General features: G+C 40.7%; 1 protein-coding gene across 4 annotated transcripts; it reads right to left on the reverse strand.

The window, feature by feature from the left end:
• Positions 1–4,697: 4,697 nt before the first annotated feature.
• LOC118292253 (B-cell receptor CD22-like) lies at positions 4,698–25,851 on the reverse strand. Of its 4 annotated transcripts, XM_047330338.1 has the most exons (27): positions 25,703–25,851; positions 25,521–25,573; positions 25,023–25,076; positions 24,463–24,656; positions 23,266–23,416; positions 22,577–22,734; positions 21,867–22,017; positions 20,751–20,887; positions 19,662–19,821; positions 19,185–19,321; positions 18,206–18,341; positions 17,366–17,502; positions 16,180–16,315; positions 15,344–15,480; positions 14,387–14,522; positions 13,545–13,681; positions 12,462–12,597; positions 11,627–11,763; positions 10,681–10,816; positions 9,835–9,971; positions 8,731–8,890; positions 7,821–7,957; positions 6,901–7,078; positions 6,311–6,416; positions 6,127–6,145; positions 5,682–5,756; positions 4,698–5,442 (listed from the first exon to the last, which is right to left on the reverse strand). In XM_047330338.1, exons 3-27 carry the CDS (start codon positions 25,069–25,071, stop codon positions 5,350–5,352), a joined length of 3,270 nt encoding a protein of 1,089 aa, XP_047186294.1. In that variant the 5' UTR covers positions 25,072–25,076; positions 25,521–25,573; positions 25,703–25,851; the 3' UTR covers positions 4,698–5,349. The 4 variants fall into 4 exon arrangements, with proteins under 4 accessions (XP_047186294.1, XP_047186295.1, XP_047186296.1 ...); XM_047330339.1 differs by lacking the exons at positions 25,521–25,573; positions 25,703–25,851 and having other exon boundaries at positions 25,023–25,460; XM_047330340.1 differs by lacking the exons at positions 25,023–25,076; positions 25,521–25,573; positions 25,703–25,851 and adding an exon at positions 24,807–24,996.
• Positions 25,852–26,809: the final 958 nt, after the last annotated feature.

Below are 26,809 nucleotides of genomic sequence, written 5' to 3' on the forward strand. Positions count from 1 at the left end.
TCATGGTCAAATGTATGAACCCTTTCAGAAGTGGATTTCATCATGAAGTGTTGAGACATTTGCCCTTCAACTTCCTTTTCCATTTTTACTTCACAGTGTGATTTCCAATGTTTCCTCGGGCACCTTGTAATTGTCTTGCATTCACCAGAAAAAAGAAAAAGAAGAAATGTGCTGTGCAGAGTGTTTGCTTTAATTCATATTCCGGAGCGCTGTGGACCCTTTGCTGCACGTCACACCCTGTCGTTTGTTTTTGTCAGAATAAGCCACGAATAACTTCAGTCTGATACGAATCACAGGTGTTGGACAGTTTAAAAACGTATACTCACGCTGTAAAAAAAAATTGTCACGAAACAAAACAAAACCTGAATTTCACTTTTCACTGACTCACATTTTCATTTGACTTTTGCGCCTCAGCAGTTTTTTGAACTGATATTTCTTCCATTTCCTCTTCAAGTGTTTTTTAATGTGTTAATTAAAATCCCCACATTAAAAAACAGGTGGATGGAAAAACCACCACATGAAGGAGGCGTCGGGTTGGAAGGATCGTGCCGCTCAAACACTCGGTCGGGGAGCGGTTGTGGTTTTGGTCAAATATTTGAAAAAGTCAACACTCCATGTTTCATGTGCAGCGGTTTGTGTTGACTTTTTCAATATTTAACCAAGACCACATTTCCCCGTCTCTGACCACTTTGCTTTCCCTTAACACCGTGGAAATGTTCATCATGCTCCAACTGCGAGGTGGAGATATTGCTGAAACACTCATGAAATGTGCAACAGAAGATAATGTAGAAACGTACCTTTAAAACATAATCCTTCCTAATAAACCCTTTTATGCTTTTGCAAATTGGACATTATTGGCGACAGGGTTCAACTTGTTTTCAGCAAGTCATTCTGTTTATGTCACTCAGAATGCAAGTGTCAGCTATACACCCCCCCCCCCCCACACACACACACACACACACACACACACTCCAAATACTGTACATTTGTAATTTAATGGCAGCGTCACTATCTTACTCATTTCATTCATTAAACAGCTGTTGGGCTCACGTCATGTGGCGTTTCAGCGTTTCCAAGAAGTTTCCTGCTTCTAGTGAAACGTTGTTGTTTTTTACCGCACGGCCACCAGGCTTCAGACGACGTGACACATGGGAGCTGAGTTTGTAGTGTTTATGTCATTGTCATCATCATCATCCTCATCACAAGCTAACTGACATCAGATGCTGACCTGCTGAACTCGTTGCCAGTGAAAGTGATGCACGGAAAAACAGACGAAAGAAAAGACGTCACAACGTCGCTCGCCCTCCTTTTGTCATCAGAAAAAAGTGCCATGTGGGGTAATGGAGAGAGAGAGAGAGAGAGTGTGTGTGTGTGTGTGTGGTGGCTTAATCCTCAATAGTCGTTTTCACAGTCCTGCCCACTTGTTTCATCATTTCCCCAACCACCCACGTTCCGGATTCCCTTCTACTTTTTAACCCCCCGCCCCCTCTCTCTCTCTCTCTCTGTTAAATGTGAGGAATGCAGAAGCAGTGAATGGGAGAGAGAGAGAGAGAGAGAGAGAGAGAGAGAGAGAGAGAGAGAGAGAGAGAGAGAGAGAGACAGAGAGAGAGAGAGAGAGAGAGAGAGAGAGAGAGAGAGAGAGGCTGCATGCAAACGACGGACGGATGCAGGTTTTCCCTCCAATTTCTTTGGCTCTGCGCTGTGGCGTGTCCCGACCAGAAAGATCTGCTGAAGGTGTGATCGTATTTCATTTATTACTGGTGACAACGGAGGATGAAAGAAAGACAGAAAGAGGAAAAAGAAGAGACCAAAGCGATCCAATAAAAACGAGCCAGAACATGCACCAGAGTGTTGGAGACGTCCGACGATCTTTTTCTGGAGTATGAAGGTGATAGAAAAATATATGACAATGCAGTTAAACTTTATGGTAAATTAATAAAGAACAGTGTACAGACATACAGTATCTACATACACATTTGTGTATGTAGATACTTAAAAAATTAACTTATGATCATGTGTCTGACCCCCCAAAAAACAACCACATCACATAAGCATTACATCACTCAGACAACTGCGCTATGTGCGCTAACATGTTTTCTACTGAATCTCGAGGAGGTGGGCATATTGGTATTTTGTCTTTTATCAGACAAGAATCGATGGTTACACCCTAAAGAAATACCAACAACGAAAAAATACAAGTACAAGTATATTTTATTAAAGCTTCCTACCTGCAAAATCTACTTACGTAAAAGCAAAGAAGTATTTTCAATCATATAAATGTATGAAAAGGATAAAGTATTACGATAAACAATAGACAGTTGGATTTTTATGATGCGTTCCCACTGAACGAGCAGCATTACTCCGGCACTATCATTTGTGTTTACTCGTGAGAGGAAACATACCCCGCTTATATACGCGCGGCCTCTTTGGGACACGGACGTCAGTGACTTTGGGAGAATCTGAGCGCTAATTGGCTTTTCGCAACACACAAATATTTTTGCTCGAGTTCAAATTTTTCAACTCAAGCGAGTAAAGCAAATGACGTGAATTTCGTGTCTTCACGTTATTTGTAAGTCATTTGTGTCACCCACAAATTTGACACTTTACAAAAACTTGTGTGAACACACCCTTAGACGTTTAGATTTTTAGATTGATAACCCTGATGCCTCCGTGTTTAAAGCTGTTTTCAGACATGAACTCCGGAAACGTCCAGAAAATTGGAGTGAATAGAGTAAAAACAGCGATATTTGTAGTGGAGTAGAAGTTCTGAGTCTTATACCGTAGAGACAAGTCCCCAAAATCTGTCCTTCAGCACAGTACTCGAGTAAATATTTAGTTACTTTCCACCACTGACTAAAACACAAATAGACTCACTGAGGCACTTTGTTTTGACACTTGGACTATTTTAAGGGATCAAATACTTTTGCAGCCTGGTTAGTTTCTGACCCGCAGACTAAACTTCCGCCACTTTAACCCATCACATTAGGCAGGAATGCAGCGCGGCCGCCAGACCACAGCCGGCTCCCTATAGACAATTAGTGTGGCGTGAAATCAAAGCAGGGATGCAAGCAACCGGCGTGTGAGTGTTTCCTTTGGAATTTCTTATAGATGTGGGAGTTGGGTTCATTCAGTCCGAGACTCTCGACACGACTCTGCAGGTTTTTTTCCTCAAACCCTGAATATACTAGTTTTGCTGTGTCTTATCCAGTTTTTGTAAATTATGCTTTTTGTACAATTATTTTACCTACCTTGTGTCGCTTATGTGAGTTCTGCCTGATTCCAACATTTGGCGGAAAACCAATCTATTCTGCCTAAAAAAAAACATATTTACTGTTGAACACACAACTGAACCGCTCTCACACAAACAACTGAAATGCTCTCACACACAACTGAAACGCTCATAAACACAACTGAAAGAATCTCATAATCACAACTAAAAAGATCCCTCACACACAACTGAAACGGTCAAATGAATGAATAAATTACAGTAATGAAATGTGTATGTGAGCGTATAATTTTCAGTTGTGTGTGAGAGCGTTTCACATGTGAGAAACATTTGAGAGGTTTTTTTTTTTTTAAATGTCCCTAACGGCCCCTCATATACTGATGCGTCACATACTACGTTTGATTGTCACCACAAGAACACATCTGATTCAACATACTAGTTAGCCTCCACAAGCTATAGGTCAGCCGGCATACTTTGTAAGCATCAACAGGATATTGTTTACATTGTTTACTTTCAGGTTTGCATTCTGCTTCTACATAATCCCTCCTTTTTGAGGATCTAAATACCTAAAAATCATTTATATAATTTTAAATAGGCATGGTTTATAAAATTACATGTAATATGACTCAACCTAAACATAACTATCAATGTAGTTTTACCATTACTGAATACAAAAAATTGGAGTTTTTCAAACAATGCCTTCAACTTTAACAAGATTCACACAGGGTCATTCCATATGAGGATGAAAAACCCCATGAACTGCATTATCGGGAAAATTTCCTCACAGCCCTCTCCTGAATAGAGCGACCACCTAACCCACCTGGAATGAAATGTATCTGCCTTACATTATGATTGTTGAATAATGATACATCACACTTGCAAATTAATACATTTAAAGATAAAAAAAAATGAAAATCAAGTTGCCGGTAAACGTAAAAACTGAATATATGTAAGAAATATGAAAATGTAAATAATAGAGAAAACCGAAATGATTGTGTGATTATAAAAACAAAAACAATTATGTGATCAGAAAAAAAATAATAATTGTGTGATCAGAAAAACAAAAAGATAATTGTGTGCTCAGAAAAACAAAAGCTCCCAGATCAATTAACGTATACAGAGGATATAAAAACAAATAGCTTAAACTCAAAACTAATTAAAAAAAATATCTTAAATGATCATAACTAAAACAAAAAACTAACTCATTTGTAACATGGACAAACAGATTGCTTAACATTGTAACATGTGATTAATGGTGAATATAAGAATTAGTCCTCCGTTCCGGCATCCTCCAGATGTGTTTCACAAGAACACATCTGCATCAACATACTAGTGAGCTTCAACAAGATATTGGTTACACCAGGGACACATTGGCGCCGGCATACTATGTTGGCATCAACAAGATATTGTTTACATTGTTTACTATCAGGAACAATTCAGCTTCTACAAGAGTAAAGAAACAAATACAATGTTTATGTTCTTATTTTCTTTATTTTGCTATTCTTACAAAATTCATGTTCCTTTAAAAAAAAAGAAACCCTTGCACATGATATAGGTCAGGAACAACGTGATGGTCTGTTGACACCTCTGATTGGTTGACACCGTTATGAAGGTGGTTTAAAAGATAAAAAATAAGTTCCATTAAGTTTTCCTGGTGTTGATCAATCATCAGTACCAGTAAATCCGCCGACAATGTGTCACAGATCATGGAAGTTGCTTAATGATGCAGACGTGATCTGAAGCTCGCCATCATTCTGTGTTTTCAAACTCTAAACTCGCAGATGATGCTGTAAACGTGATTTGTTTATGTATTTCTATAGATTAGTTTACTTTTGTATATTTTTTAAACGTGTAAAGATTGATGACAGGAATTGATGACAAAAATATATGTGAGACATCTACAGCAGAATTACAAGTGATGGTTCAGTCACAAAAAATTAATTGTGTTTAATAGAAATAGGTTTCAAAGAATCCTTGTAATAAGAAGCTAAAGAATGTGGAGCCAATATACTTGAATCTGCACAAAATCTAGTTATACCTTTTAAAATTCAAAACTTATGGACAAATGCACTATATATATATATATATATAAACAACTTGAATGAAATCTTTATCCCAGACCCTCAGGTCTGATTTGGCTCTGCCAGATTTTTGACTGTGGTCTCCATGGCGATGCTGTCAAAGTCGGGATCTTCAGGAGATGGACTTTGTTTAGGCTGTTGAGATGAAACATAAGGACACAAAATAGAGTAACGCATACGCATAAGAACTAACAGATATTTATATGAAGATATATACTGATAGGCCAAGAAGTGGCATGACCAGCAGAGGGCAACTCCACTGGTTGTTTCTATCAAAGTCTTTGGGAAAATGACTTGTAACGTCAGTATACATTTTCCTGAAGAGTGTCTGGTTCAATCACTGGTTTCAATATTCCCTGAAGGTTTTCAGATACCTGGAGTTGGTCATATTCGGAGGAGACACTGGAGGACTGCAGATCGGGGGTGTTTTCCCCCTTCTGTTCAATCTTCTACAAAAATAAGTGATAAAAAGAAAATTGTGTTAATCACAAAACTGACAGAGGACACAGGCTTGACATCACTTCAACACGTTCATGTAGTTAACTGTGCTTTGGAAACAAACACAGACGACAGACAGAAAGGGAGGGGAGACATTAGCAGCGGCCCATTTCGGGGAGCGCCGCCAACGAGACCACGACGGTCGAGTCTATGGCTAATTTCCTATTTCCCCATATCAGCTTTTCCCGCAATGAATTCTGGGGAAAGGTGGATCCACCCAAAAGGGTAAAAGACGTATCATGTTTTCAGTGGGTTCTCGTCTGGCTGTCTGTCACTTTCTCTGTTTGACATGAAAGAAGAAGAAGTAAAGAAAATTCTTACCAGCAGCCTCTTGGAAAGACTGGTCCGGAAAAGAAAAGCAAACAGAAGGAAAATAAGTCAAAGCTACGAGGACGTACTGAGGAGATACATTGTTGTGTATCTTGAACATTTTAAACTGCAAAAACTGTTATTTAGGCATGAAAGGAGAAATGAGAGTGTTATAAACTGTACAATGTTTTCTGACCTTTGATACTTGTACAAATCGACAGCAACAGTCAGGACGTAGAGAAGCAACACGGCTCCACAGATACTGTAGGGAATCATCACCGAACCCTCACTGCTGCCTGTGGCTGATAACAAAAAGACATTTTAAATTTTGCAATACAGGACTTTCTTTTGTGTGTGTGTGTGTGTGTGTGTTTGTGCGCAAGTTCACTTTTCTAAAATGTGCCTTGTTTGCACAAGTTTGCGATTTCCTCCATTTCCCAGAATTCCTGTCTTTTTAGCGACAAAGTGACCGGTGGAGGAAAAAGTTCACAATCACTCTGAACATTTGTCGTGTTTATCAGTCGGATTTAATCTAGTTGCCAGATACTGTTTCGTGTCTTGTGGATGTTTTCTTGTTTACAGATAGATTTAATTGGAATGAATTAAATTTCCTCCACTGTTCACTAATCTAACCATCCGTCTCTGAATCACACGTCACAACCTGCAGCTCGATTCCGAGTCAGCTCATCTACACAGCAGCAGAGTAAGAGGCTGATGGTGTTGCTATAAAAATACATTTATAGAATATAATTATATATGTATATATATATGATATTTTGAGTTTACGTTGAGTAGTGGTGGTGGTGGAGGTGGTGGAGGTGGTGGTGGTGGTGGTGGTGGTGACCTCCAGCAACACTGGTTTGCTCGTGTCAGAGCCCCTCGAACTCTGAGCTTTACACAGATATTCCCCGCTGTCATTCGGGTTGACCAGGAGCATCGTTTGTCCTTGTCCAATCCTGGTGAGCTGTGATGAGGACATGTGTGATGAGGCTTCAGTTAAAGTAAAAGAACTACAACAAATAATTCTCATAAAAGAATAGACTTTTCTCTGTTGTATGTCAATGATCGGAAGGTGAATAAAGATGAATGAGTATGAAGTAAATTCTTAGGGAGCAAAACTTTGGGTTCAAAAGTATATGGATTCTCAAAAAGATCATGTCAACTACCTGCCCACCTACTTACCAACCTCCCTACCTGTCTGCCGGCCTACCTACCTACCTACCTGCCTGCTCAAAGTCTCACAAAGTCTGGGTCACTGAAAGTTAGTCAGAGTTGGAGTTGCTGAGAGAATATGAAGCTAAATGCAACGCAGCAGTTCTGATTTTTGTTATTAGTTTGAATGGGCAACATTTCATACCAGATTACAACCTTCACTTATTTAGAATTGAGGAATGACCCTTGTACCTGCATCATGCCTAGATTCTGTTTCTACTACTGATTTTAAAACTTGGCTGCAGGGATTTTTTTTTTCATTCAGCTACAAGAACAAACAATTTTGAGTCTGCGTTCCAGTTCATACCAAAGGTGTTGGTGAAGAACGAATGTTACCGAAGAACTCATAAACTGTTGAAGACTAAAAACACCACCTGAAATCCATGAAATGAACATGCTTATGTTCCTGAAAGATCACTCACCAACTAAACATGAGTAGGACAACACAATGAATTAAACCAAACAAAGTGAAATGCGGCAGGTTCTCTTTTCACCTTCCCGCTGTTGTATCTGAACCAGGTGTAGTTTGTCACAGGAGGGTTGGCGTCGCTCGAACACGTGAACGTCACAGTTTCTCTCTCGGAAACGGGACCGGACTTGTTGATGGTTGCATTGGTGAATCTAGGAGCATCTGTGGGACGACAGACAGAGATACCTGATGTTCAACACAGAAATAAAAAAGAGACAATGCCGGCATCCTGCATCGTCAGAGTCCCAGAGTTTTAGTTTCATTTTTTGTTCTTTTGTTTGTCAGCAGGATTATCCCAAAATCCTACTGAACGTATTCCCAGTAAATTCAGTGAAGGATGAAACATGGACCACAAAAGGATCCAGAACAAAGGGGAGAATTCAGGATTTCTTTTACTTTACACAGAAAGATAAAATGTTTTTAATATAGGCATATGCATAATGTGCTTCATGGTCTATTTGACTGTAATTGTAAATGTACAAAATGAACATCATGCTTTCTTTTGTGTGTGTGTGTGTGTGTGTGTTTGTGTGCAAGTTCACTTTTCTAAAACGTGCCTTGTTTGCACAAGTTTGCAATTTCCTCCATTTCCCAGAATTCCTGTCTTTTTCCAGACAAAGTGACCGGTGGAGGAAAAAGTTCACAATCACTCTGAACATTTGTCGTGTTTATCGACAGTCGGATTTAATCTAGTAACCAGGTGCTGTTCCGTGTCTTGTGGATGTTTTCTTGTTTACAGATAGATTTACTTGAAATACATTAAATTTCCTCCACTGTTCACTAATCTAACCCACCGTCTCTGAATCACACGTCACAACCTGCAGCTCGATTCCGAGTCAGCTCATCAACACAGCAGCAGACTAAGACCCTGATGGTGTTGCTATAAATATACATTCATAGAATATAATTATATATGTACGATATTTTGAGTTTACATTGAGTGGTGGTGGTGGTGGTGGTGGTGGTGGTGGTGACCTCCAGCAACACTGGTTTGCTTGTGTCAGAGCCCCTCGAAGTGTGAGCTTCACACAGATACTCCCCGCTTTCCTTTGGGTTGACCAGGAGCATCGTTTGTCCTTGTCCAATCCTGGTGAGCTGTGATGAGGACATGTGTGATGAGGCTTCAGTTAAAGTAAAAGAACAACAACAAATGCTTCTCATAAAAAAATAGACCTTTCTCTGTTGTATGTCAATGGATGGAAGAAGGTGAATAAAGATGAATAAGTATGAAGTAAACCCCTAAAGAGCAAAACTCTGGGTTCAAAAGTATATGGATGGTCAAATAGATGTTTATTGTCAACTACCTGCCCACCTACTTACACACCTACCTGCCTGCCTGCCTGCAGACATACCTCCCTACCTGTCTGCCAACCTTCCTACCTACCTACCTCCCTACCACCCTACCTACCTCCCTGCCTGCCTGCCTGCCTTCCTCCCTCTCTCTTTGCCTACCTCCCTACCTACTTGCCGACCTATATGGCTGCCTGCCTAACTCCCTACCTTCTTGCCGACCTGCCTGCCTACCTACCTACACCTACCCGCCTAACTGCCTACCTACCTGCCTGCTCAAAACCTCACAAAGTCAGGGTCACTGAAAGTTAGTCAGAGTTGGAGTTGCTGAGAGAATATAAAGCTTAATGCAACGCAGCAGTTCTGATTTTTGTTATTAATTTGAATGGGCAACATTTTTTACCAGATTACAACCTTCACTTATTTAGAATGAGGAATGACCCTTGTACCTGCATAATGCCTAGATTCTGTTTCTACTCCTGATTTTAAAACCTGGCTGCAGGGATTTTTTGTTCATTCAGCTACAAGAACAAACAATTTTGAGTCTGCGTTCCAGTTCATACCAAAGGTGTTGGGGAAGAACGAATGTTACCAAAGAACTCATAAACTGTTACAGACTAAAAACACCACCTGAAATCCATGAAATGAACACGCTTATGTTCCTGAAAGATCGCTCACCAACTTAACATGCGTAGGACAACATAATAAATTAAAAAAACAAAGTGAAATGCGGCAGGTTCTCTATTCACCTCCCCGCTGTTGTATCTGAACCAGGTGTAGTTTGTCACAGGAGGGTTGGCGTCGCTCCAACACGTCAACGTCACAGTTTCTTTCTCGGAAACGGGACCGGACGTGTTGATCGTTGCATTGGTGAATCTAGGAGCATCTGTGGGACGACAGAAAGATACCTGGTGTTCAAAACAGAAATAAAAAAAGAAACAATTCCGGCTGGCTGGATCGTCAGAGTTACAGAGTTTTAGTTTAATTTTTGTTCGTTTGTTTGTCAGCAGGATTATCCTAAAATACTACTGAAAGTATTCCCAGTACACTCAGTGAAGGATGGAAGTAAGATGGAATGTTTTTTTAATATAGGCATATGCATAATGTGCTTCATGGTCTATTTGACTGTAATTGGATCATAATGTACAAAATTAACATCATGCTTTCTTTTGTGTGTGTGTGTGTGTTTGTGTGCAAGTTCACTTTTCTAAAACGTGCCTTGTTTGCACAACTTTGCAATTTCCTCCATTTCCGAGAATTCCTGTCTTTTTCCAGACAAAGTGACCGGTGGAGGAAAAAATTCACAATCACTCTGAACATTAGTCGTGTTTATCGACAGTCAGATTTAATCTAGTTACCAAATGCTGTTTTGTGTTTTGTGGATGTTTTCTTGTTTACAGATAGATTTACTTGGAATACATAAAATTTCCTCCACTGTTCACTAATCTAACCCACCGTCTCTGAATCACACGTCACAACCTGCAGCTCGATTCTCAGTCAGCTCATCTACACAGCAGCAGAAGAACAGCTGATGGTGTTGCTATAAAAATACATTTATAGAATATAATTATATATGTATGATATTTTGAGTTTACATTGAGTGATGGTGACCTCCAGCAACACAGGTTTGCTCGTGTCAGAGCCCCTCGAAGTGTGAGCTTCACACAGATACTCCCCGCTTTCCTTTGGGTTGACCAGGAGCATCGTTTGTCCTTGTCCAATCCTGGTGAGCTGTGATGAGGACATGTGTGATGAGGCTTCAGTTAAAGTAAAAGAACAACAACAAATAATTCTCATGAAAAAATAGACCTTTCTCTGTTGTATGTCAATGAATGGAAGAAGGTGAATAAAGATGAATGAGTAGGAAGTAAATCCTTAAAGAACAAAACTCTGGGTTCAAAAGTATATGGATGCTCAAATTGATGTTTATTGTCAACTACCTGCCCACCTACTTACCTAGCTACCTACCTGCCTGCCTGCAGACATACCTCCCTACCTGTCTGCCTACCTCCCTGCCTAGTTAAAGACCTACCTGCCTACCTAACTCCCTCTCTCTCTGCCTACCTCCCTACCTGCCTGCTCAAAACCATCCAGGGTCAGAGTTAGAGTTACTGAGAGAATATGAAGCCAAATGCAGCGCAGTAGTGTAACATTCATGAATTTTTGTTATTAATTTGAATGGGCAACATTTTGTAACAGATTAAAACCTTCACTTATTTAGAATGAGGAATGACCCTTGTACCTGCATCATGCCTAGATTATGTTTCTCCTCCTGATTTTAAAACCTGGCTGCAGGGATTTGTTTTCATTCAGCTACAAGAACATCAACTCTGAGTTTGCGTTCCAGTTCATACCAAAGGTGTTGGTGAAGAACGAATATTACCAAAGAACTAATAAACTGTTGCAGACTAAAAACACCACCTGAAATCCATGAAATAAACATCCTTATGTTCCTGAAAGATCGCTCACCAACTAAACATGAGTAGGACAACATAATAAATTAAACCAAACAAAGTGAAAGGCGGCAGGTTCTCTATTCACCTCCCCGCTGTTGTATCTGAACCAGGTGTAGTTTGTCACAGGAGGGTTGGCGTCGCTCAAACACGTCAACGTCACAGTTTCTTTCTCGGAAACGGGACCGGACGTGTTGATTGTCGCATTGGTGAATCTCGGAGCATCTGTGGACGACAGAGAGATACCTGATGTTCAACACAGAAATAAAAAAGAGACAATGCCGGCATCCTGCATCGTCAGAGTCCCAGAGTTTTAGTTTTATTTTTGTTCGTTTGTCAGCACGATTATCCCAAAATACTACTGAAAGTATTCCCAGTAAACTCAGTGAAGGATGGAAGGAAGATAGAATGTTTTTAATATAGGTATATGCATAATGTGCTTCATGGTCTATTTGACTGTAATTGGATCATAATGTACAAAATTAACATCATGCTTTCTTTTGTGTGTGTGTGTGTTTGTGTGCAAGTTCACTTTTCTAAAACGTGCCTTGTTTGCACAAGTTTGCAATTTCCTCCATTTCCCAGAATTCCTGTCTTTTTCCAGACAAAGTGACCGGTGGAGGAAAAAGTTCACAATCACTCTGAACATTAGTCGTGTTTATCGACAGTCAGATTTAATCTAGTAACCAGATGCTGTTCTGTGTCTTGTGGATGTTTTCTTGTTTACAGATAGATTTACTTGAAATACATTAAATTTCCTCCACTGTTCACTAATCTAACCCACCGTCTCTGAATCACACGTCACAACCTGCAGCTCGATTCTGAGTCAGCTCATCTACACAACAGCAGAAAAACACCCTGATGTTGCTTTCGAAATCATTTTTTATAAATACATATATGATGTTATGAGTTTATGAGTTTACATTGAGTGGTGGTGACCTCCAGCAACACAGGTTTGCTCGTGTCAGAGCCCCTCGAAGTGTGAGCTTCACACAGATACTCCCCGCTTTCCTTTGGGTTGACCAGGAGCATCGTTTGTCCTTGTCCAATCCTGGTGAGCTGTGATGAGGACATGTGTGATGAGGCTTCAGTTAAAGTAAAAGAACAACAACAAATACGTCTCGTAAAAAATAGACCTTTCTCTGTTGTATGTCAATGGATGGAAGAAGGTGAATAAAGATGAATGAGTATGAAGTAAACCCCTAAAGAGCAAAACTCTGGGTTCAAAAGTATATGGATGGTCAAATAGATGTTTATTGTCAACTACCTGCCCACCTACTTACCTACCTACCTGCCTGCCTGCCTGCAGACATACCTCCCTACCTGTCTGCCAACCTTCCTACCTACCTACCTCCCTACCACCCTACCTACCTCCCTGCCTGCCTGCCTGGCTTCCTCCCTCTCTCTTTGCCTACCTCCCTACCTACTTGCCGACCTATATGGCTGCCTGCCTAATTCCCTACCTTCTTGCCGACCTGCCTGCCTGCCTACCTACCTACACCTACCCGCCTAACTGCCTACCTACCTGCCTGCTCAAAACCTCACAAAGTCAGGGTCACTGAAAGTTAGTCAGAGTTGGAGTTGCTGAGAGAATATAGAGCTTAATGCAACGCAGCAATCCTTATTTTTGTTATTAATTTGAATGGGCAACATTTTGTACCAGATTACAACCTTCACTTATTTAGAATTGAGGAATGACCCTTGTACCTGCATCATGCCTAGATTCTGTTTCTACTACTGATTTTAAAACCTGGCTGCAGGGATTTTTTTTCATTCAGCTACAAGAACAACAATTTTGAGTCTGCGTTCCAGTTCATACCAAAGGTGTTGGTGAAGAACGAATGTTACCAAAGAACTAATAAACTGTTGCAGACTAAAAACACCACCTGAAATCCATGAAATGAACACGCTTATGTTCCTGAAAGATCGCTCACCAACTAAACATGAGTAGGACAACATAATAAATTAAACCAAACAAAGTGAAATGCGGCAGGTTCTCTATTCACCTCCCCGCTGTTGTATCTGAACCAGGTGTAGTTTGTCACAGGAGGGTTGGCGTCGCTCGAACATGTGAACGTCACAGTTTCTTTCTCGGAAACGGGACCGGACGTGTTGATCGTCGCATTGGTGAATCTAGGAGCATCTGTGGGACGACAGACAGAGATACTTTGTGTTCAAAACAGAAATAAAAAAAGAAACAATGCCGGCTGGCTGCATCGTCAGAGTTACAGAGTTTTGGTTTAATTTTTGTTCGTTTGTCAGCATGATTATCCCAAAAAACTACTGAAAGTATTCCCAGTATACTCAGTGAAGGATGGAAGTAAGATGGAATGTTTTTTTAATATAGGTATATGCATAATGTGCTTCATGGTCTATTTGACTGTAATTGGATCATAATGTACAAAATTAACATCATGCTTTCTTTTGTGTGTGTGTGTGTTTGTGTGCAAGTACACTTTTCTAAAACGTGCCTTGTTTGCACAACTTTGCAATTTCCTCCATTTCCGAGAATTCCTGTCTTTTTCCAGACAAAGTGACCGGTGGAGGAAAAAGTTCACAATCACTCTGAACATTAGTCGTGTTTATCGACAGTCAGATTTAATCTAGTTACCAAATGCTGTTTTGTGTCTTGTGGATGTTTTCTTGTTTACAGATAGATTTACTTGGAATACACAAAATTTCCTCCACTGTTCACTAATCTAACCCACCGTCTCTGAATCACACGTCACAACCTGCGGCTCGATTCTCAGTCAGCTCATCTACACAGCAGCAGAAGAACAGCTGATGGTGTTGCTATAAAAATACATCTATAGAATATAATTATATATGTATGATATTTTGAGTTTACATTGAGTGATGGTGACCTCCAGCAACACAGGTTTGCTCGTGTCAGAGCCCCTCGAAGTGTGAGCTTCACACAGATACTCCCCGCTTTCCTTTGGGTTGACCAGGAGCATCGTTTGTCCTTGTCCAATCCTGGTGAGCTGTGATGAGGACATGTGTGATGAGGCTTCAGTTAAAGTAAAAGAACAACAACAAATAATTCTCATGAAAAAATAAACCTTTCTCTGTTGTATGTCAATGAATGGAAGAAGGTGAATAAAGATGAATGAGTAGGAAGTAAATCCTTAAAGAGCAAAACTCTGGGTTCAAAAGTATATGGATGCTCAAATTGATGTTTATTGTCAACTACCTGCCCACCTACTTACCTAGCTACCTACCTGCCTGCCTGCAGAAATACCTCCCTACCTAGTTAAAGACCTACCTGCCTACCTAACTCCCTCTCTCTCTGCCTACCTCCATACCTGCGGACCTACATGTCTGCCTACCTCCTTACCTGCCTGCTCAAAACCATCCAGGGTCAGAGTTAGAGTTGCTGAGAGAATATGAAGCCAAATGCAGCGCAGTAGTGTAACATTCATGATTTTTGTTATTAATTTGAATGGGCAACATTTTGTACCAGATTAAAACCTTCACTTATTTAGAATGAGGAATGACCCTTGTACCTGCATCATGCCTAGATTATGTTTCTCCTCCTGATTTTAAAACCTGGCTGCAGGGATTTGTTTTCATTCAGCTACAAGAACATCAACTCTGAGTTTGCGTTCCAGTTCATACCAAAGGTGTTGGTGAAGAACGAATATTACCAAAGAACTAATAAACTGTTGCAGACTAAAAACACCACCTGAAATCCATGAAATAAACATGCTTATGTTCCTGAAAGATCGCTCACCAACTAAACATGAGTAGGACAACATAATAAATTAAACCAAACAAAGTGAAATGCGGCAGGTTCTCTATTCACCTCCCCGCTGTTGTATCTGAACCAGGTGTAGTTTGTCACAGGAGGGTTGGCGTCGCTCGAACATGTGAACGTCACAGTTTCTTTCTCGGAAACGGGACCGGACGTGTTGATCGTCGCATTGGTGAATCTAGGAGCATCTGTGGGACGACAGACAGAGATACTTTGTGTTCAAAACAGAAATAAAAAAAGAAACAATGCCGGCTGGCTGCATCGTCAGAGTTACAGAGTTTTGGTTTAATTTTTGTTCGTTTGTCAGCATGATTATCCCAAAAAACTACTGAAAGTATTCCCAGTATACTCAGTGAAGGATGGAAGTAAGATGGAATGTTTTTTTAATATAGGTATATGCATAATGTGCTTCATGGTCTATTTGACTGTAATTGGATCATAATGTACAAAATGAACATCATGCTTTCTTTTGTTTGTGTGTTTGTTCGCACGTTCACTTTTCTAAAACGTGCCTTGTTTGCACAAGTTTGCAATTTCCTCCATATCCCAGAATTCCTGTCTTTTTCCAGACAAAGTGACCGGTGGAGAAAAAGTTCACAATCACTCTGAACATTTGTCGTGTTTATCGACAGTCGGATTTAATCTAGTTGCCAGATGCTGTTTCTTGTCTTGTGGATGTTTTCTTGTTTACAGATAGATTTAATTGGAATACATTAAATTTCCTCCACTGTTCACTAATCTAACCCACCGTCTCTGAATCACACGTCACAACCTGCAGCTCGATTCCGAGTCAGCTCATCAACACAGCAGCAGAAGAACAGCCTGATGTTGCCTTCGAAATCATTTTTTATAAATATATATATGATGTTATAAGTTCATGAGTTTACATTGAGTGATGGTGACCTCCAGCAACACTGGTTTGCTTGTGTCAGAGCCCCTCGAAGTTTGAGCTTCACACAGATACTCCCCGCTTTCCTTCGGGTTGACCAGGAGCATCGTTTGTCCTTGTCCAATCCTGGTGAGCTGTGATGAGGACATGTGTGATGAGGCTTCAGTTAAAGTAAAAGAACAACAACAAATAATTCCCATGAAAAAATAGACCTTTCTCTGTTGTATGTCAATGAATGGAAGAAGGTGAATAAAGATGAATGAGTAGGAAGTAAATCCTTGAAGAGCGAAACTCTGGTTTCAAAAGTATACGGATGCTCAAATTGATGTTTATTGTCAACTACCTGCCCACCTACCTACATACCTGCCTGCAGACATACCTCCCTACCTGTCTGTTGACCTGCCTACCTACCTACTTACCTATCTGCCTACCTACATACCTCCCTACCTAGTTAATGACATACCAGCTTACCTACCTACCTGACTGCAGACATACCTCCTTACTTGTCTGCTGACCTACCTACCTAACTACTTATCTGCCTACCTATGTACCTCCCTACCTAATGAATGACCTACCAGCCTACCTACTTGCCTGCCTACCTCCCTCTCTTTGCTAACCTCCCTACCTACTTGCCGACCTACAACTCTGCCTGCCTACCTCCTTACCTACCTGCCTACACCTACCCGCCTAACTGCCTACCTACCTGCCTGCTCAAAACCTCACAAAGTCTGGGTCACTGAAAGTTAGTCAGAGTGGGAGTTGCTGAGAGAATATAAAGCTTAATGCAACGCAGCAGTCCTGATTTTTGTTATTAATTTGAATTGGTTAACATTTTGTACCAGATTACAACCTTCACTTATTTCGAATGAGGAATGACCCTTGTACCTGCATCATGCCTAGATTCTGTTTCCAATCAAGATTTAAAACCTGGCTGCAGGGATTATTTTCTCATTCAGCTACAAGAACAACAATTTTGAGTCTGCGTTCCAGTTCATACGAAAGGTGTTGGTGAAGAACGAATGTTACCAAAGAACTAATAAACTGTTGCAGACTAAAAGCACCACCTGAAATCCATGAAATAAATATTCTTATGTTCCTGAAAGATCGCTCACCAACTAAACATGAGTAGGACAACATAATAAATTAAACCAAACAAAGTGAAATGCGGCATGTTCTCTATTCACCTCCCCGCTGTTGTATCTGAACCAGGTGTAGTTTGTCACAGGAGGGTTGGCGTTGCTCAAACACGTCAACGTCACAGTTTCTTTCTCGGAAACGGGACCGGACGTGATGATCGTTGCATTGGTGAATCTAGGAGCATCTGTGGGACGACAGAGAGAGATACCTGATGTTCAACACAGAAATAAAAAAAGAAACAATGCCGGCTTCCTGCATCGTCAGAGTCCCAGAGTTTTAGTTTCATTTATGTTTGTTTGTCAGCACGATTATCCCAAAAAACTACTGAAAGTATTCCCAGTACACTCAGTGAAGGATGGAAGGAAGATAGAATGTTTTTTAATATAGGCATATGCATAATGTGCTTCATGGTCTATTTGACTGTAATTGGATCATGTACAAAATGAACATCATGCTTTCTTTTGTGTGTGTGTGTCAGTGTGTTTGTGCGCAAGTACACTTTTCTAAAACGTGCCTTGTTTGCACAAGTTTGCAATTTCCTCCATTTCCCTGAATTCCTGTCTTTTTCCAGACAAAGTGACCGGTGGAGGAAAAAGTTCAAAATTACTCTGAACTTTAGTCGTGTTTATCGACAGTCAGATTTAATCTAGTTGCCAGATGCTGTTTCGTGTCTTGTGGATGTTTTCTTGTTTACAGATAGATTTACTTGGAATACATTAAATTTCCTCCACTGTTCACTAATCTAACCCACCGTCTCTGAATCACACGTCACAACCTGCAGCTCGATTCCGAGTCAGTTCATCTATACAGCAGAAGAACAGCCTGATGTTGCTTTAAAAATAATTTTGAATGAATATATATATGATGTTATGAATTCATGAGTTTACATTGAGTAGTGGTGACCTCCAGCAACACAGGTTTGCTCGTGTCAGAGCCCCTCGAAGTGTGAGCTTCACACAGATACTCCCCGCTTTCCTTCGGGTTGACCAGGAGCATCGTTTGTCCTTGTCCAATCCTGGTGAGCTGTGATGAGGACATGTGTGATGAGGCTTCAGTTAAAGTAAAAGAACAACAACAAATAATTCTCATGAAAAAATAGACCTTTCTCTGTTGTATGTCAATGATCGGAAGGTGAATAAAGATGAATGAGTAGGAAGTAAATCCTTAAAGAGCAAAACTCTGGGTTCAAAAGTATATGGATGCTCAAATTGATGTTTATTGTCAACTACCTGCCCACCTACTTACCTAGCTACCTACCTGCCTGCCTGCAGACATACCTCCCTACCTGTCTGCCTACCTCCCTACCTTCCTACCTAGTTAAAGACCTGTCTGCCTACCTAACTCCCTCTCTCTCTGCCTACCTCCATACCTGCGGACCTACATGTCTGCCTACCTCCCTACCTGCCTGCTCAAAACCATCCAGGGTCAGAGTTAGAGTTGCTGAGAGAATATGAAGCCAAATGCAGCGCAGTAGTGTAACATTCATGATTTTTGTTATTAATTTGAATGGGCAACGTTTTATACCAGATTAAAACCTTCACTTATTTAGAATGAGGAATGACCCTTGTACCTGCATCATGCCTAGATTATGTTTCTCCTCCTGATTTTAAAACTTGGCTGCAGGGATTTGTTTTCATTCAGCTACAAGAACATCAACTCTGAGTCTGCGTTCCAGTTCATACCAAAGGTGTTGGTGAAGAACGAATATTACTAAAGAACTAATAAACTGTTGCAGACTAAAAACACCACCTGAAATCCATGAAATAAACATGCTTATGTTCCTGAAAGATCGCTCACCTAAGCATGCGTAGGACAACATAATAAATTAAACCAAACAAAGTGAAAGGCGGCAGGTTCTCTATTCACCTCCCCGCTGTTGTATCTGAACCAGGTGTAGTTTGTCACAGGAGGGTTGGCGTCGCTCAAACACGTCAACGTCACAGTTTCTTTCTCGGAAACGGGACCGGACGTGTTGATTGTCGCATTGGTGAATCTAGGAGCATCTGTGGGACGACAGAAAGATACCTGGTGTTCAAAACAGAAATAAAAAAGAGACAATGCCGGCATCCTGCATCGTAAGACTCCCAGAGTTTTAGTTTAATTTTTGTTCGTTTGTCAGCACGATTATCCCAAAATACTACTGAAAGTATTCCCAGTAAACTTTTACATTAGATTTCCTCCACTGTTCACTAATCTAACCCACCGTCTCTGAATCACACGTCACAACCTGCGGCTCGATTCTCAGTCAGCTCATCTACACAGCAGCAGAAGAACAGCTGATGGTGTTGCTATAAAAATACATTTATAGAATATAATTATATATGTATCATATTTTGAGTTTACATTGAGTGGTGGTGGTGGTGGTGGTGGTGGTGGTGGTGACCTCCAGCAACACAGGTTTGCTCGTGTCAGAGCCCCTCGAACTGTGAGCTTCACACAGATACTCCCCGCTGTCCTTCGGGTTGACCAGGAGCATCATTTGTCCTTGTCCAATCCTGGTGAGCTGTGATGAGGACATGTGTGATGAGGCTTCAGTTAAAGTAAAAGAACAACAACAAATAATTGTCATAAAAAAATAGACCTTTCTCTGTTGTATGTCAATGGTTGGAAGAAGGGGAATAAAGATGAATGAGTAGGAAATAAATCCTTAAAGAGCAAAACTCTGGGTTCAAAAGTATATGGATGCTCAAATAGATGCTTAGTGTCAACTACCTGCGCACCTACTTACCTAGCTACCTACCTGTCTGCCTGCAGACATACCTCCCTACCTGTCTGCCTACCTCCCTACCTAGTTAAAGACCTACCTGCCCACCTACTTACCTAGCTACCTGCCTGCCTGCAGACATACCTCCCTACCTGTCTGCCTACCTCCCTACCTAGTTAAAGACCTACTTGCCTACCTAACTCCCTCTCTCTCTGCCTACCTCCATACCTGCGGACCTACATGTCTGCCTACCTCCCTACCTGCCTGCTCAAAACCATCCAGGGTCAGAGTTAGAGTTGCTGAGAGAATATGAAGCCAAATGCAGCGCAGTAGTGCAACATTCATGATTTTTGTTATTAATTTGAATGGGCAACGTTTTATACCAGATTAAAACCTTCACTTATTTAGAATGAGGAATGACCCTTGTACCTGCATCATGCCTAGATTATGTTTCTAATCCTGATTTTAAAACCTGGCTGCAGGGATTTGTTTTCATTCAGCTACAAGAACATCAACTCTGAGTCTGCGTTCCAGTTCATACCAAAGGTGTTGGTGAAGAACGAATATTACCAAAGAACTAATAAACTGTTGCAGACTAAAAACACCTACTGAAATCCATGAAATAAATATGCTTATGTTCCTGAAAGATCGCTAACCAACTAAACATGCGTAGGACAACGTAATTAATAAAACCAAACAAAGTGAATTGCATTAGGTTCTCTATTCACCTCCCCGCCGTTGTATCTGAACCAGGTGTAGTTTGTCACAGGAGGGTTGGCGTCACTCAAACATATGAACGTCACAGTTTCTCTCTCGGAAACGGGACCGGATGTGTTGAGCGTTGCATTGGTGAATCTAGGAGCATCTGTGGACGACAGACAGAGATACCTGGTGTTCAAAATAGGAATAAAAAATAAAGAGAATAGGTGGGCTGCCTGGTTTGTCCAAGTCCCAGATTTAGGGTTTGTCTGTTCTTTTATTTGTTGGTTTGTCAACAGGATTATCCCAAAATACTACTGAACGTACTTCTATAGAAACAATCAGTGGAGTCGCCCTCCGCTGGTCATTGCAGAGAATACAAGCACTTCTTGGCTGATCAGTTTATATCTTCATATAAATATCTGTTGGTTCTTATGCGTTACTCTATTTTGGGTCTTCATGTTTGATCTCAACAGCCTAAACCAAGTCTGTGGCAACATCGCCATGGAGACCACAGTCAAAAATCAGCCACAGCCAAAATCGTACCTAAAGGCCCGGGACAAAGATTTCATTCAAGTTGTTTAAATATATATAGTGCATTTATCCGTAAGTATTGAATTTACAAAGGTATAACTAGATTTTGTGCAAATTCAAATATTTTGGCTCATCATTCTTCAGCTTTTTGTTACAAGAATTCTTTGAAACCTATTTCTATTAAAAACAACTAAACCATCACTTGTAATTCTGCTGTAGATGTCTCACACATATTTTTAAGAGTTTGAAAAGATAAAAAAATCAATTGATAAAGTGTAAATTATTATTAAAGTTTTATAAACTTCATTGAACGTCACAGGCTCCATTTTTAACAGCTGCAGCTTTCCTGATGTGACACATAAATACTGTTTATAATCATACCAAAAATATTTTTTTCCTTTAAAGGACACACCATTTAAAGTATATTCTGATGCTAATACTCCTGTACTGTTGATTGAAGTAATTTACATAATTTAATGATTGAAAAACCCCCCTCAGGTCGAACACGTGAAAGGTCGATGAAATGAATCCATGCTTTTCCTCTGTGTTCGCCAGCAGGGGGCGCTGTCTGCATGGCTCAGTTTCATTCAGACAAACGGTGAGTCTCTCACACAGGATGCTGAGTGTCACAGTTTTGATGGACGTCTTGTTGCCGCCCGCCGACAGCGGGTAGATGGCGGAGCAGCTGAATTTCTGGTTGTGATGGTCGGCAGAGGCAGTGAAGGTCATCGTGGACTCCAAGGTTATTAGCCCGCCTTCGTCCTGCTCTTAAAAAAGAGAGAGGAAATAATGTATAATAAAATAAAAACAATACAGGCCAGTCGTCCTTTTGAATCTTTTAACCTGTTAAATTACACAGTAACATAAAATGCTCTATTAATATCATAAAAGTATATTCATAAGACTCATCTGTGGAGCTTATTTGACTTTCATTATTTGACATTGTTGTATTCCCTTTATAGAAAAGTACGAAATAGCCTGTAAATACAATACCTCAAATATGTACTTTGAATTAATTACTCTACATTTTCTTAATCAATTAATCCAGTTAAAAAAGACCAAAAGCAGCAAATAGTTGCTTTTTATTAATTATATGTGAATGCAAAGTCTGATACTTTATTACGTATGAATTTGTGACTTCATCTTTAAAGATTTGTCCGATGTCAGTAAGTGAAACGGATAACAAAGTATTTTCTGTGGGATTGGGTTACAATAGGAAAAATAATAATTTTACAACATTGGCCTTTAGCCTCAGTAGCCTGAATGTACTAAGCGTACTTTCCTTCCAGCAATGAAAATGAATGAGTGAGTGACGCGTCACCTTCAGCATCTGTGACTCCTCCCGTCTGGAGCTGTCCCGGGGGGACCAGGTGAGGGAGGGGGGCAGGATGGAGCAGGACACCGGGGCGGAGCACTGCATCCTCACCTGGTCTCCCTCTGGCAACTGACCCACGAAGGTGAGCAGGGGAGGGGGCGGGACTGAGGATGCAGACAGGAAGCGACAGTTATCAGCTGTTCAGAGACGCCTGATGACAGTCAGGCCAATATTCACTCCAGATAAGAACATCTTTCTGTTTAGCTGCTAAATTCTGCACAATGCTCCACAGCTGGTCTCCGACTGATGTGGTGCACAGGAGTCACTTGACTGAAAACAGCCGCAAATACATCTTGGTTATGAAGCTCATCGCAGGGTAACGGAGACACATTCTGTTCCGAGAGGTCGACGGACTTGGCAGCTGCTAATGTTAAACATGTTCACCGTGCTAGTGAAGCTTGTTAGCATGCTAACATTTGCTAATTAACACGAAACACACACTACACTTGAGGAAGATAATATTGTTACGTCTTACTGCCACAAGGCCAAAGACGAAACGAACAACCAAACCTTTTTCTGTCACCAAACACGAAGGCTGACCTTCTCCTGACCAACTCATAAGTTCGGTCAAATATTTGCACATTCGAATGTGGAGCCACAACAATTAGCTGGAGGCTAATTCATCTCTGTCGTACCTGTCCGAGGGGTGATGAGGATGCTTGAAGTGTATGTGTACATGACTTTGGGACATTGGAGTCTGAAGAAGTAGAAGTTCTTGTCTGTCTCCGTGAATGGATTGAATATTGTGGTGCAGTTCTTTTTCCTTATATCGCCAACAATTTCTCCCTGCGAGAGTTTTGAGAGAATCAAGCACAGCATTTGTATCTTTATCTATCCATCGAGATAAGACACATAATGGTCTTTCATCGCTTCACACTCGGTTGTTCACATGTACGTTAGGGGGGAAGGAGCAGGACCCAAATGCAGGATTCTAATTAAACAAAAAGACAGACTCTCAGTCTCTGCAGATCAGGAAGGCAAAAGAAAAGCTGGAATCCAAGCTAAAAAAATAACCTAAATTAGGAAAAACAGGAACCGAGCCGACAACTGACTCGGACATACAGACTGGAAAACCTAAGTGGAGACTAACAGGCTGGAACTCAACTGGCTGGAAACAGGCAGAAACTGGAATCATCACAGGAACAGATTGGAACTGACAGAGGCAAAGGGAAGCACAGAGTCCAGAGAGACACGAGAGGACACAGGCAACGAGACACAGAGGGACAGGTGTGGACGGGAGACGGCAGAAAAGTCAAGACACCAAACACAAGAGGAGAACAGGAAGTGCAGAAGAATGAGGAAACAAAGAAGAGACAAAGAAAAATGACAGAAACAATTGTGAAACAAATGGAAATTAATTATTATCAATATAAGTTCATTTCCCCCAAAATGTTGAATTATTCCTTTACAGTAATTCCTAAATTACATTAAAGGCAAAAGAAAGAAAGAGAAAAGAAAATTGATCCTTTTCATATCGTTTCTTAGATATTACCCTGCTGACTTTGACCTTTGACCTTGGTAACCCAAAATTGATGTGAAAACGATTATACATATTAAGTCATGCCACAGGTTTCATGAAGATCAGTCCACGAGTTATAGTCTAATATTGTAGATGTCGACAGACACGCCTCGTCTCGTCACACTTCACCATTTTAAGATTTAATAAATGCACCTGAGTATGATGTATTTTCACTTTGATTATTTCTGATGCTACAGGATGTAACTTTTTAGGAAAACTTTCTTTTTCCAATCCCACTTTCAATCAACTCAAGTGATGCTCACGAGCTTTTGGTCGCCAGGTGAAAACAGAACAGAACAAAGACTCAACCTACTTGTGCGACATCCACACCAGTTGCTGATCCTTTCTTCCACACGGCGCTGTGTTCCAAGCAGGACAGGAAGTCAAAGTCCTGAGTGCCTTTGACTTCAAATGCACACGGGACAGTGACGCAGGATTCACTGATGCTCTCGATTTTTTCAGGCTTGCTCACAACAAAATCTTTTTTTAATCGCAAAGCGTCGACAGCTGCAGAAGAAAAACACAAGTCTTTAGATTGGTGGCATGTAAATATACAGCAGAGTAGAAAGAAGCTCGTCTAAAATATCTTTTGAAATCATCTTTTTTTTCCTTTTCAACATTTGAGGTTTCCACAGAAGCGACAATGAATAGTCTCACCTTCAACCATCCACAGCAGCAGAATCCTGCCTCCACATTCGTGCATTAACAATAACAGACTGATGATATTGTCAAAGTAGGTCTTGTAACAGAATTATTTTTCTATACTCTCATATTAGTATTTTTCCACCACTGTTGATTTGACTGAAAAAAACTACGACTATACTTCTGCATCTTACAGACGCCTGCGGTGTGAAAAATCCAGGAAGTACCGACCTTGCATCATCACGATGAGCCAACCGATGGCCGCCAGACCGACGGCCATCGCAGCTGAAAGTGAACAAGCGTTTGAATCCCAGACGAACCATCGCACATAAAAATAAAAATAAACAGACAAGGAAAAAGAAATATCATGACATTAAAAATTACAATTTATTTTCTCAGAAAATGGATCAAAGTTCTGGAGAGCAAATTAAAACAAGTGGTATTTCTGTGGATGCTGTCGTCCAATTCAACGAATAGCAAGACAACTAAAATTGAGAAATTGAACCTACATCCCTGGCATTTGGTTTTCATATTAATAAGAGACATGTGAACAGCAGCAAATTCTCCTGAGATTCATCCAAACTCGTCATCTTCACGTCATCAACATTTAGTGATTCACTCACACAAAGACACTTGTGATTTTACTCCACAAACACACACACACACACACACACACACACACACACACACACACACACACACACTTATTCATATACATTGTAACTGTACCTGCTGAGTGATTATGAGCAGTTCATCCACAGCAGTGAGTGTTATTGTAAATTCTGTGAAAGAGTAGAGAACATTTTTTTAAAGTAAGTGTTGTTGGCAAAATGGCGAAATTCTGACTCGCTTCTGCAAAACATGTTGTCACAGTTCAGAGAGAGTTGGTTCGCCCACGTCACCAAACTCACTTAGTCTGTTTCATTCCCATGACTTCACACGAAGCGTCGCAGGGAGACGAAGATGTTGAAGATTCATTTCTTAAATTTAAGATTTTCTCTGCTGCGTTTGAAACACACACAGCGGAATTCCTTCCACCTCGATCGTCGTGGAGATGCCACTGGAGGGGAGAGGCATTTCAATTTTTCCTAGTTTGGTGGAGCTGGTGCCTCAACTTAACTCAAAGCTGATTCCAAAGGACAGTTTGATGAAAATCGGAGGAATCACAGTGCAACAGATTCACTATGTGCCACTAGATGGCAGCAGAGCAAGGACACACATTTGCACACAACTGTTTCACACAGCTATGGAAGAGTATTAGTGCCATGCACGAGAAGAAAATGAGCGGGAAGAGTTTGAGAATAAAGTCGAAATGTCGGGAATAGAGTTGAAACAGCCCTAAACGTCCGTGTTGTGGTTCCAGTTCAGCTGTCACACATCCACGTTAACTAACATTAGCAGAGCTACGCTAGCTTCGCTAACTGCGCGCCTCTCAAAATTCATTAACGGTTGTTTGCAAGTGAACGTTATCGTGTCAGGACACACGTTGACCCCTTGTCCTGCATCCTTTCTTCCAGATTCAGCCTGTCAATAATAATATCGCAACTTTCCAACTTGGTTAGCACCTAGCGTTAGCTAGCAAACTGGCTAACAAAACATTAACATCCGGTTGTCTGGTGCTGCCAGAAAGTCCTTTGGGGTCACAATTTGTCTTCTCAATCAACCGCAATCAACCCCGCCACTATCTACTAGCTAGTAACTACTGTTAGATGCCATCTAAGATAGTGCTGTTGTTTGAATTTCGTTGTAACTATTCAGTTATTAAACTTGATTGTGTAAAGCTTATGTGACTCTTTCATATGACTTTATAGCATAAGAACACCGGTTCCCTGGACCTGGCAAAAGACCATGTCAATCAAACATTTCAACTTCATTCTCGAAATGCAAGATAAAAACAAATGTACCTCCTCTCATTTATTTCCTTATTCCTGGGCCTTATACTCTTCCATAAACATCAGGTGAAACACTGATAACTTGAAATCTATCTGTCTGTCTGCCTGTCTCTCTATCTAAACTCT

Source organism: Scophthalmus maximus, chromosome 22 (genome assembly GCF_022379125.1).
Source record: "Scophthalmus maximus strain ysfricsl-2021 chromosome 22, ASM2237912v1, whole genome shotgun sequence".
NCBI classification, from domain to species: domain Eukaryota; kingdom Metazoa; phylum Chordata; class Actinopteri; order Pleuronectiformes; family Scophthalmidae; genus Scophthalmus; species Scophthalmus maximus.